The sequence below is a fragment of the Lynx rufus genome, unplaced genomic scaffold, assembly GCF_022079265.1.
Source record: "Lynx rufus isolate CCGP_SWC_20201006 ecotype Redwood Valley unplaced genomic scaffold, mLynRuf1.p SCAF_3, whole genome shotgun sequence".
In the NCBI taxonomy this organism is placed as follows: domain Eukaryota; kingdom Metazoa; phylum Chordata; class Mammalia; order Carnivora; family Felidae; genus Lynx; species Lynx rufus.
Window position 1 is genome coordinate 159,281,588 of NW_025814845.1, and position 12,537 is coordinate 159,294,124.

The window sequence follows — 12,537 nt, forward strand, 5'->3', positions numbered from 1 at the left end:
GATCAGAACAACATATGATCTTATCTCTTTTATATTTATTGAGGGCTGTTTTGTGACCAAGTACATGATTCTATTTTGGAGAATGTTCCATGTGCATGTGAAAAGAATGTGTATTCTGCTGCTTTTGGATGAAAGATTCTGAATATATCTGTCAAGTCCATCTGGTCCAGTGTATCATTCAAGGCCATTGTTTCTTTATTGATTTTTTTCCCAGATGATCTTTCCATTTCTGTAAGTGGAGTATTAAAGTCACCTGCAATTACGGCATTCCTATCAATAAGATTGCTTATGTTTGTGATTAATTGATTTATGTATTTGGGTTCTTTCAAGTTGGGAGTATAAACATTTACAATTGTTAGCTCTTCTTGATGGATAGACCCTGTAATTATGATATAATGCCCTTCTTCATCTCTTGTTACAGCCTTTAGTTTAAAATCTAGTTTGTCTGATATTAGTATGGCTACTCCAGCTTTCTTTTGACTTCCAGTAGCGTGATAGATGGTTTCCATCCTCACTTTCAATCGAAAAGTGTCCTCAGGTCTAAAATGGGTCTCTTGTAGACAGCATAAATGGATCTTGTTTTTAAATCTATTCTGATAACATATATGTCTTTTGATTGGAGCATTTAGTCTGTTTACATTCAGTGTTATTATTGAAAGATATGGATTTGGTGTCATTGTGTTATGTTTTAGTTTCATGCTTGTGGTGATGTCTCTGGTCCTTTGTAGTCTGTGCAGCATTCTACTCACAAAGCCCCCCCTTAGGATCTCTTGCAGGGCTGGTTTAGTGGTCATGAACTCCTTCAGTTTTTGTTTGTCTGGGAAAGTCTTTATTTCTCCTTCTATTCTGAATGACAGCCTTTCTGGATAAAGGATTCTTGGCTGCATGTTTTTCCTATTCAGCACATTGAATATTTCCTGCCACTCCCTTCTGGCCTGCCAAGTTTCTGTGGATAGGTCTGCTAGTACCCTGATGTGTCTACCCTTGTAAGTTAAGGCCCATTTGTCCCTAGCTGCTTTCAGAATTCTCTCTTTATCTTTGTAATTTGCTGGTTTCACTATGATATTCCATGGAGAAGATCTATTCTTGTTAAATCGGAAGGGCGTTTTCTGTGCCTTCTGGATTTGGATGTCCATTTTCTTTCCCAGATTAAGGAAGTTCTCAGCTATAATTTCTTCCGGTAAACCTTCTGCCCCTCTCTCTCTCTTTTCTTCTTCTGGAGCTCCTATGATACAGATATTATGTTTCATTGAATCACTTAATTCTCCAATTCTCCCCTCATGGTCTAGTATTTTCTTATCTTTTTCTCAGCTTCATCATTTTCCATAATTTTATCTTGTATTTCACTTAATCTCCCCTCTCCCTCCTCTATCCTTGCTATCACTGCATCTAGTTTATTTTGTACCTCATTCACAGCATTTCTTAATTTGTCATGACTATTTCTTAGTTCCTTGATCTCTGCAGTAATAGATTCTCTGCTGTCTTCTATGCTTTTTGAAGCCCAGCAATTAATCTTATGACTATTATTCTAAATTTTTGCTCAGTTATATTGTTTATATCTGTTTTGAGCAATTCTCTAGCTGTCACTTCTTCCTGGAATTTCTTTTGAGGAGAATTCTTCTGTTTCATAATATTGACTAGTTTTCTGTCCCTTTTGTGTTTTAATAGTTTGCTATGAGTCCTGCTCCTGCAAGCACTACTATATTAAAAAGGGGTCATAATGCTGTCCAGGGTCTGGCCCTTCAGGAGGTATTTTTGGAGTGTGTTTCATGCTGTCTGTTGTTGAGACTCTGGTTGCTTTATCTCCCTACTTGTAGTGGTGGTTTGGTCCTTCCACCACATGTGCTTTGATTTGTTGAAGTATCCCTGGAAAAATTTTTTTTAAAAAGGGTGGTGGTGGTGGAAGAGGCCTTGTCCCATAGAAAGAGAGAAATTACTGAGGTGGGGTAAAGGAAAACAAACAAAAAATTGACCAGGCAGAGAATCAGAGAAACTATAGGGCTTAGTCCATAGAGAGAAAGAGGAACATAAATAAGGAGATACAGAAGAGGTATAAAAGGAATAGATTCAAAATGTCTGCTTAAACAAACCAACAACCAGAACAATCAGACTAGAGAATGGAAGAAATAAGAGGAATAAAAGGAAGAACACACACACACACACACACACACACACACACGCGCGCACACACACACACATGCACACACACACAAATAAGAATTGACCAAGAACCAAATCAAAGAATGTAAAACCACTCGATACTTGATATTTGATGGTGCCTTGGAACCAGTGCCTGCGCTGGTCTGGAGGAGAGACTGTCTGGTTTGGTCAGTGTCAATCCTGCTCTGTTAGATACATAGTTACCAGGAACAGAGAGGCATGGTTTGGTGTAGGCAGGTCCTGCCTCCACTGTGCGCCCACTGTCTGTTCCCTGAAACCCTGCTTTGTTGGTGATGGGGAGAAAAATGGTGACACCCCAGTCTCTCCTCCCTGGACCAGGGGTCCCAAACCAATCTGTTCAGATCATCCTCACAGTGCCACATGGGCAGGAACAGGCTGGTTTTGTTCCACTCCACAGTCTCCTGAACTTCCTAGGTGCTTGACTGGGATTCAAACCTCGATGTCTGAAAGGATCCCACTCCATGCACCCTGGTTCCAGAGAAGTGCCACTCTTCCCAGCCCACTGACTAATGGCCTCTAGTTCCTCACAGTGCTGACTGGGCGCAAGTGGGCCACTATGTCCGCTCCACCATTTCCTGCACTTCCCTGGCACTCGGCTGGGATTCAAACCCCTGTGTCTTAAAGGATCCCACTCCATGTGTCCCAGTTCCAGTGTACTGTCACTCTGGGTACTGTTACAAAGGTCCTCTGTGTGGCAGGGGCCTGCAGGGTCTTTTGTCTTTTGAATGGCTGTTTGCCTTCTTCCCACAGCACTCAAGGGAGAGGATTGCTCTCTCCAACTGCACCTGGGAGCTAGCTATGGAACCCAAGGCTGGTTCCCCTCCTCCCCAGGTGCTTGAGTAGGGCGGAGAAAGCCTCACAGTTAGAAATTGGTTCTTTCTCTGTTTTTTCCATTCCTTGGTTTGTGGTTTTCCTCTTGTCCAAATACAATCCTACACTTCCACAACCTCTCTTTCTATTACTTTTGTCTCTCCACAGAAAGGGATCCCTCCCCTCCATGCCTACACTGCCCTTTTTCTCTCTCCTGGTTCGCAATCATCCACCTATGGCCCACCAAGTTGTCCCTGTGGGCCCCTAGAGATGTTTCTGTCACTCCATTGCCCGGATTCCTGGAATTTCCAGTCTTCTGGCCTCAATACTGCTGTGCTTGAGGGATGAGGGAACTTTGGGTCCCCCTACTTCTCTGCCATGTTGACTGACTCTTGATACTGATGAATCTTAAAAAATCTTATTTATACATCCAGTGCTAAGTTCAATTTATTCTAAAAAATTTTTTCAAATACTATTTTAAAGAATAGAAACCTCAAATATGTTGTATGTGTATTGTGTTTGTATAGTTGAAATATTTGGTTTGGTGTTATGGTTGTCATATAAAAGAATTATAGCCTCAGAATACCTAGGTGGCTCAGTTGGTTAAGCATCCAGCTCTTGATTTGAGCTCAGGTCATGATCTCATGGTTCGTGATTTCCAGCCCTATGTTGGGCTCCATGCTGACAGTGTGGAGCCTGCTTGGGGTTCTCTCCCTCTCTTTCTGCTTCTCCCCCACTTTCTCCCTCTTCTCTCTCAAAATAAATAAGCTTAAAAAACCCTCTCATTTAAAAAAAACAATAAGAGAATTATAATTGTAACTTCATCTTGATAGATATATTTTAATGTTTATTTATTTATTTTAGGGGGTGTGAGAGGGTAAGAGAGAATCCCAAGCAGGCTCCATGCTCTCAACTCAAAGCCCGACATTGGGGTCAATCTCACAAATTGTGAGATCATGACAGCCAAAATCAGGAGTTGGATGCTTAACCAACTGAGTCACCAGGTGCTCCTGATAGATATATTTTAATTAAAAAAAAGAAAGAAAGAAAACTATTCCTACCTTTTGCCCACTAAGCTTCTAATTTCCATGTGGTGTCTAAGATGTGGTGCTATGTATATTATCATTTGTCTGATATGTATAATGTCTGTCTTATTTATTGACCTGACTATTCTCACAATAGTATAATACTATTTTATGTTTTATAGCAATTGGTAAAAAACAATTACAAATTAATATTAGATATGTCAAGTTTTCTAACTATTCTCTCTTGGATTATTTATTCAAATCTTTGTTATAATATTGGGAAAGTTTTGTGGTTTTCTTCATGTGATGTTGAATATACTTTGTTAAAATTATTTCTTCATATTCCATTGTTTGTTTTTAGTGTGATTAGGGATCTTTCCCTATTTTTTTTTCAATATATGAAGTTTATTGTCAAATTGGTTTCCATACAACACCCAGTGCTCATCCCAAAAGGTGCCCTCCTCAATACCCATCACCCACCCTCCCCTCCCTCCCACCCCCCATCAACCCTCAGTTTGTTCTCAGTTTTTAGGAGGCTCTTATGCTTTGGCTGTCTTCCACTCTAGCCTCTTTTTTTTCCTTCCCCTCCCCCATGGGTTTCTGTTAAGTTTCTCAGGATCCACATAAGAGTGAAACCATATGGTATCTGTCTTTCTCTGTATGGCTTATGGGGATCTTTCCCTATTACATTTAATGTGTAGGGAAGTTAATAATATTTGCACATTCATATCTGTTTATATAACTTACTAAACTATAGAAAACTTGGAACAGTCACTGGAGACCTCAGAAAAGTTGTTTTACTAGCAACAGTAGCAGTAAGTTAGCCCTAGAGAAAAGGATATTCTAAATCTGCCCTATCAAAACTTAAAGATAATCCTTATGAAACTGCTTTGCAGGTAATTTAACTGTCTCCCAGCACAAAGTATAGCAATCTTTAAAGGGAAACTATAAAATCTATATATTCTACAATATCAATAATATCCTGCATAAAATTCTTAAAAATAAGGAAATATGCCAAGAAGGAGAATTATGTAACGTATAAGGAGAAAAAAATTAGCCAATAAAAATGTACCCTGAAATGTTTAAAATGATATAATTACCTGATAGGAACTTTTTTTTTTTAATATGAAATTTATTGTCAAATTGGTTTCCATACAACACCCAGTGCTCATCCCAAAAGGTGCCCTCCTCAATACCCATCACTCACCCCCCCTCCCTCCCATCCCCCATCAACCCTCAGTTTGTTCTCAGTTTTTAAGAGTCTCTTATGTTTTGGCTCCCTCCCTCTCTAACTTCTTTTTTTTTTTCTTCCCCTCCCCCATGGACTATAAATATTCTCATGGAGTTAAAAAATATTAACATAATAATAAGAGAATGGGAGATATAATTTCTAGAGATGGGAAAATATAACTGAAATGAAAAATTCCATCAATGGGATTAACTGCTCAACAGACACAATAGAAGATATCAGTAAATTAAAAAAAATTTTTTTTTCAACGTTTATTTATTTTTTTGGGACAGAGAGAGACAGAGCATGAACGGGGGAGAGGCAGAGAGAGAGGGAGACACAGAATCGGAAACAGGCTCCAGGCTCTGAGCCGTCAGCCCAGAGCCTGACGCGGGGCTCGAACTCACGGACAGCGAGATTGTGACCTGGCTGAAGTCGGACGCTTAACCGACTGCGCCACCCAGGCGCCCCTAATTTAAAGATAAACCAATAGAAACTATTTAAATTGAAGGAAGAAGATTTAAAAAGATTGAAAAAAAAAAACCATGAACCAGTATTCCCTCTTTTTTCTACTTCATTATTCTCCATAAGTTTGTCGTCTATATTGCTGATTCGCTGCTCTGCTTTACCCATCCTTGCCACCGTGTTATCTATTTAAGCTCAGTTACAACATTTTTAATTTCATCCTGACTAGCTTTTACTTCTTTTACCTCCACAGAAAGGGATTCTATTCTATTTTCAACCCCAGCTAGTATTCTTATTGTGATTCTACATTCTGATTCAGACATCTTGTTTGTATCTGTGTTGATTAAGTCCCTGGCTGTCATTTGTTCCTATTCTTTCTTTTGGGGTGAATTCCTTCATTTTGTCATTTTGAAGAAAGAAAAAGAATTAATAAAATAAAAAATAAATTAAAACTAAAAAATTAAAAACAACACAAAAAATCAAAGGAAGGATGTGAGCTCCTAGGTATGTTTTGGTCTGGTTGTTGAAAGAAGCTTGACAGAATAGAGAAAAAAGGGAAAGAAAAAGGAAAATGTTTGAAAATTTAAAAAAATGAATCAGTAAAATAGAACAAAATGAAATGATGAAAGTAAATAGGATTTAAAATTTACAAAAGTAAAAAATATACTAGAAAAAAATTAAAATATTTTTTATAAAAACAGAAAATAAAAATAAATTTTTTTCTCTTTCTGTATTCAAGAATTGTTGCAGGGAGTATGGCTGGAGTTGCAAAAGATGAGTCTGCAAACAAATTGCAGTTAAGTGAAGGTTCTCATACTCAAGTCGGAATGAGGCCCCAACTCCAGAATGCAGCTTCTTTTTATTAGCATAATTGCTAAAGACTACGTGCATAAAGTCAGCTAAGCAAGTGTGTTAATCAATCTAATGGTTTAGCTTTTTATGGTTGAATTTTGAGTTAATTGGTTTCTATAACACTAGGAAGGGTCAGGTGTGAAGGAGGATCTGGCCCTGGACAATGTTAATGGCTCTAGGCATTCCTTACCAGCCACAGCCTCGGTCAGCTATGTAAACATATCCTAAGGCCTTGCACCTTCTCCAGCCCTTCCCTTTTGAAGTCTTTTCCTTTGATGCTTCTCTCTTGCATCTCCCACAAAGAATAAGCAAAGAAAAAGAAAAAAAAATTGAATAGATGTACCAGCAAACAGAATGAAATATGATTGAAATTACATCCAATTTTCCCTAGAAGCCAAACTATGAAGCAGTTTATAGTCCATAAACTAAGCAGGCTGAGAGATTTGTGGTGTTCCTCTAGAGTGCAGTTGACCCATTTGGGCAGGGCTTGGTGTAGCGGCTTCCTTCTCCACTAGACGGTGCTGCTTAGTTTATTGGGGTGGATTGTTGTGGTGCACATAGGCATGTATGCGCATGCACGGGAGGGGTTAAAAATGGCATCACCCAGCTACCTAGTCTCTAGTATCAGAACTCTGTGCTCTCACCCACTGGCAATCAAGCACCCCTCCTTTGTCTCCTGCTTTCATCCACTCCCTGCCTCTATGCTGTCTGTGACCAAGCAGTCAATCTGCCAGGAGGCACCTCCCTCCTGAGTTTTATCTCAGATGGGGCTGTGTTTCCAAATCCCTTACTTCTGAGGGCCCTGCGGCTTTGACCCGCTCAGAACCTCTCTGGGAGAGTCTCACCAAGCAATGGCCAGGTGCTGGCCCACCATCTGGTACGTGTACATGACTGTGCTGCTGCATAGCCCAGAGACTGTGGCCAGGTGTCTGCCTGCCCCAGAAAAAGTTTGTGCAATTATATAGCAGCAGCATTTCAGAGGTTGTGGTGAATCACAACAGCTATCTGGTGTCCTTAATGTCCTTGTTCCAACACAAGCAAATGTGGCTGTTCTCTGGGGTCTGCTGGGAACTTTGCCTTGTAGGGAGGCCACACAGCCTCTACCAGATGTCCTCTCAGTAGGGGTACTGCCACTCCCCTTGTGGTCTGAGGACCCCTCGGACCTCACTGTCTGCTCCTGGGGATTCACCCTTCCCATCAGAGCTCTGCCAGGTGTCAAGCTGCAGAGTTTCGGACTCTGCACTCCCTGTTTATAGTGTCTTAATGGAATTTAAACCCTCTCCTTTCTCCTTTCCCTTTTTTCCTTTCTCCCTTTTTTGTTCAGTACACTCTTTCTGTTTCTCTCCAGCTGCTTTCAGGGGTAGTGCTTTTCCTGTACTCTCCCCCCTGTCTCCATCTTCTCTCCACAAGAAAAATAGCTCCTTACCCTCCATGGCTTCTCTCTCCCCTATTTTACGTCTCCACGCTGCATACCTGCTGAGTTCTGTGGTTCAAGTTGTGCAGACTGTTGTGTTAATCCTCAAATCAGTTTTCTACGTATGCAAGATGGTTTGGCGCTGATCTAGCTGCAGTTCAAGGATGAGAGAGGCAAAAAAGTTCCCTGCTGCTCTGCCATCTCGGCCCCCAGCCTGATTGGCTATAAATCAGAGGTTCCCAAAATTCCCTCAATTAATTTGCTAGAGTGGCTCACAGAACTTGGAGAAGCATTTTGCTTACCAGATTACTTTTTTATTATAAAAGGATATAACTCAGGTACAACCAGGTGGAGGAGATGAATAGGGCAAGATATAGGGAAAGGGTGCAGAGCTTCCATGCCACTCTCTGGATGCACACTGTCCTCAAATCTCTACATGTTTACCAGCCCAGAAGCTCTTTGAAACCTATCCTTTTTTTTCTTTTTCTTTTTTTGTGAAGGATTCATTACATAGGCACAACTGATTAAATCATCAGCCATTGTGATTGATTCAACCTCTAGCCCTCTTTCCTCCCTGAAGATTGGCACAGGCACCTGGAATCACATGGATTCCACTGGCAACCAGCTCCCATTCTTAGGTGACTTCAAAACTTACTTATTTCACATAACAAAAGACACCTTTATCTCTCTCTCAACACAGGTAATTCTAAGGGTTTTGGGAGCTGTAAGCCAGGAATTGTGGGTGAAGACCAAATACATTAGAGAAATATGTTTTGATCATCTGAATGACCAAATACCTATTTCTTACAAATCACAATATTGCAAACAATTAAGTGATAACTTTTTTCTCTTATTCCAACAGCCCTGCAAACCCCCATTCTAGTTTCTGTTTTGATGAATTTGACTACTTTAGATACCTCACATAAGTGGAGTAATACAGTATTTGTCTTTCATTTATGGCTCATTTCAGTTAACCATAATTTCCTCAATGTTCATCCATGTTGTAGCATGTGATGGAATTGCCTTCCTTTTTAAGACTGAATAATATTCCCTTGTATGTATGTACCACATTTTGTTAATGTAGTAATCTGTTGATGGACATTTGGGTTGTTTACACCTCTTGGCTCTTCTGAATAATACTTCTGGGATCATAGGTGTGAAAATTTCACGTTGACACTCTGCTTTTAGTTCTTTTAAATATGTACTCAGAAGTGGGACTACTGGATCATATTGTCATTCTCTCTCTCTTTTTTTTAAAAACAACTTCCAATACTGTTTTTCATTTTCACAGTTTTACAATCCTATCAACAGTGTTCAAGGATTCCAACACATCTTCACCAACACTTGTTGTTTGTGATTTTTTTTTTAAGTAGTAATCCTGATGGATGTAGTTTGGTATCATTGTGATTTTCATTTGCATTTCTCTTATGACTAGTGATGTTGAGCATCTATTTATATTCTTATTGGCCATTTGTATATCATATTTGCAGAAATTTCTATTCAAGTCCTTTGCCCATTTAAATTATCCAATTTTTAAAATTATTGTTGAATTGTGTAAGTTTGTTGCATATTCCTGATGTTAATTTGTTATCAGATATATGACTTACAAATCTTTTCTCCTGTTCTGTAGATTACCTTTTCACTGTTGATTGTGTCCTTTGATGCACAAAAGTTTTTAAGTTTGTTGTAGACCCATTTATCAATTTTTATTTTTGTTGTGTGTGCTTTTAGTCCAAGAAATGATTGTGAAGTCCGGTGTCATGAAGCTTTTTCACTGTGTTTGCTTCTAGCAGTTTTATAGTCTTAGGTCTTCTAGTTAGGCCTTTAATCCATTTTGAGTTAATTTTTGTACATAAAGGTCTAATTTCATTCTTTTGCATTGGCTATCCAGTTCTTCCAGCCTCATCTGTTGATAAGACTTCCCATTGAGTGGTCTTGGCATTCTTGTTATTGATCATCTGACCATATCAATTATATATTATTGATAGCAATAACTGAATAAATAAATGGAGACAAAAGAAAATTTTTCCTTATAGTGTAATCAATATAGAAGGAATAATGGAGTAAAATAGTTATGAATGGATGCTCAAACTAGTGGGTGAAAGTTTTATGAGGACCCAGATACTTACATAATCTAACAACTATCTCCTCACAAATTACTTATTAATTACAAATGGAAGCATGTGGAAAAACCTGGAAGACAGCAACTTAACCAAGTGATCCAAAAATAACAATACAATATTAGGACAAACTGACAACATGTATCTCCTAAGAAGGACAAGTTCACTTCTGTGAAGTATTTCAGCATAAAAATACACGAACACACACACACACACACACACACAAACTCAAACAGCTTAAAGGTGGTGTGACAAAAGCTGGGGTAATGGATACCCTCAACACAACACTTCCCCCCCATATACATTTAAGCCATGGGATTAGATCCAAGTTGTTAAACTGAGATCTTAGAAACTGAGAGATGTTTTATATTATTTTGAGAGGTAACATAGAAAATGGGCAAGGTCAAGGTCTCTGAAACCAGATCTCATAAGTTTAAATCCTTGTTCCATCACTTACTAGCCATTTTACTTTGACAAGTTAAATATCTATGCCTCAGGGTCTTCGTCTATAAAGTGGGAATAATAATAGTCCCAACCTCACAGGGCTGTTGTGAGGATTTAATAAATAAATCTATAGAAAGTGTTCACAATAGAGACACACACCTAGTAAGTACCATAAAGGTGTTTACTATTTATTTATTTATTTATTTATTTATTTATTTATTTAAGAAACCATCAGTTCCTAACCTAAGTATCTGATGGCCTCTTAAAGTATAAAATCCCTTGGATTAAAAATCAAGCAAACAAAACACAACCCAATCCTGGAGTAGGGCAGTTGGGAAGGTGCTCATTTGCAACTGCAAATACTTCAAGCTATGGCATGTCACTGAACTTGGAGATAGGAAGAGATGTGCACATTCAGCTCTGGAGTGATAACTACGTGGCTCCAGGACACCACTAGAAAGGTCTTATTTTCATTATAATTTGAGGGTGTGTTTCTGAAATTGAAAACTAAGTTTTCAGGTGAATATTTGAAATATTAAAATTTTTCTCAATGCAAATACTGTCAGCCTCTGTAGCTTAAAAAAACCCAACTATTTGTGGGTGTGTTTGTGTGTGCATTAGAAACCAAACTATTTGATTTGTAGGATTATCTCTGTAAATAAATAAATCTCTGTAAATAAATAAAATTACACTAGATCAAAATGCAAAAGTAAGCTTGATGATCCATCTGATAATTTTACTTTTCACGAGAAAATAGTTTTAAATGATCATTTGAGTTTTTTAAAATGATCCTAGGTGTGCACTTCCAATAAAACGTGCCATTGTTTTGAAGGCTACCGGCCTCCATTTTGTGAAACGCGTGGCAGAGAAGCTTCTAGTTTGCCTGAGAAACAGGGCAAGTATCTAATATCTTTACGTATTCAGTTAATAAATTATCAAAGTGCTTATCTTCACAAAAACAAAGTTGATTTCTATCACCTAGAGGTCAATATTTGCAATTAAAAGGTAAATAGGCTTATTTTCAAGAAATGAAAACCAAATATATCTTCTTAATCTTGCTCTTCCAATATTAACTCTCAATATCATGATTGAAACTGACAGTATCTTTTAAAATTTTTATTTACTGATGTCATTGACTTTTCCTTTAGACTATATTGTAAATTTGTTGGATAACCTTGCAATTACATGATCCCACTTTATATATTGTTGAAGTTTTTGGTCCAACTTAGAGTGCTATAGTGAGATTTTGCTACAGCTGCTGTATGATGTAGATACGTTGGAATTTCCTGGAACTTGTTTTATAATGTTTTCGAATGAGAGGTTGTAGAGAGAGTTCTAAGTTTTATATAATTATATTATTATTTTTCCATGTTTCTTGAATAACAACAAAAATTGGTTTGCTGCAACTTGAAAATAAAAGTAGATGGTTTAATTTTTTGGCTCTGATTTTTAATGTATTTCTGTTTTAGGTTTAATCATGGAAAGAGCTTTTAGGAAGGCTGAAAAGAACCAGTGGCTTCTAGGTTTCTACATTGCTTTGCCTATTCTCATCATAGCAACCATAATAGCTATTGTTTCATGGAAGAGTTCAAAAAAGTGGTTCAACAAGGAAGAGGAATCCTTGAGTAGCGAGTAAATTGAATTTGTGTTCTGAAGTTAAACTTTAGTGCCATTTGACTCTAGCCATATATAAGGCAGTATCATGAGCAGCAACTATACTTTACATCTCGCAGGGATTTTGAGTACTACATAAATATCTCATTCAATTGTGTGAGATCGTTTTGAATATCCCCACTTTAAAGATGCAAAAATTTGGGAGTGTAGTTTAAATAATTTGCCAAAGTCATTGCCTTGGAAATTAACAGAGGAAACACTCAAATGTATCCCTATGTATTGCTTTCAAATACTTAAGTGGTTCTCAAATTGTGATCTGTGTTACCTACAGGAGAAGCACCAGAAATATTTATTAGAAATGCAGATTTCTAGTCCTTTTTCTTT

At 38.1% G+C, this 12,537-nt stretch overlaps 1 protein-coding gene across 1 annotated transcript in view; it reads left to right on the forward strand.

Annotated features, from left to right (window-relative positions):
* Positions 1–12,537, forward strand: part of LOC124521201 (disintegrin and metalloproteinase domain-containing protein 32-like) — a 175,861-nt gene that overhangs the window by 150,803 nt on the left and 12,521 nt on the right. The window contains exons 19-20 of the mRNA XM_047092311.1: positions 11,335–11,434; positions 12,009–12,171. Of these exons, the coding sequence (XP_046948267.1) occupies positions 11,335–11,434; positions 12,009–12,171 (263 nt within the window). The remainder of the gene's footprint in view (positions 1–11,334; positions 11,435–12,008; positions 12,172–12,537) is intronic.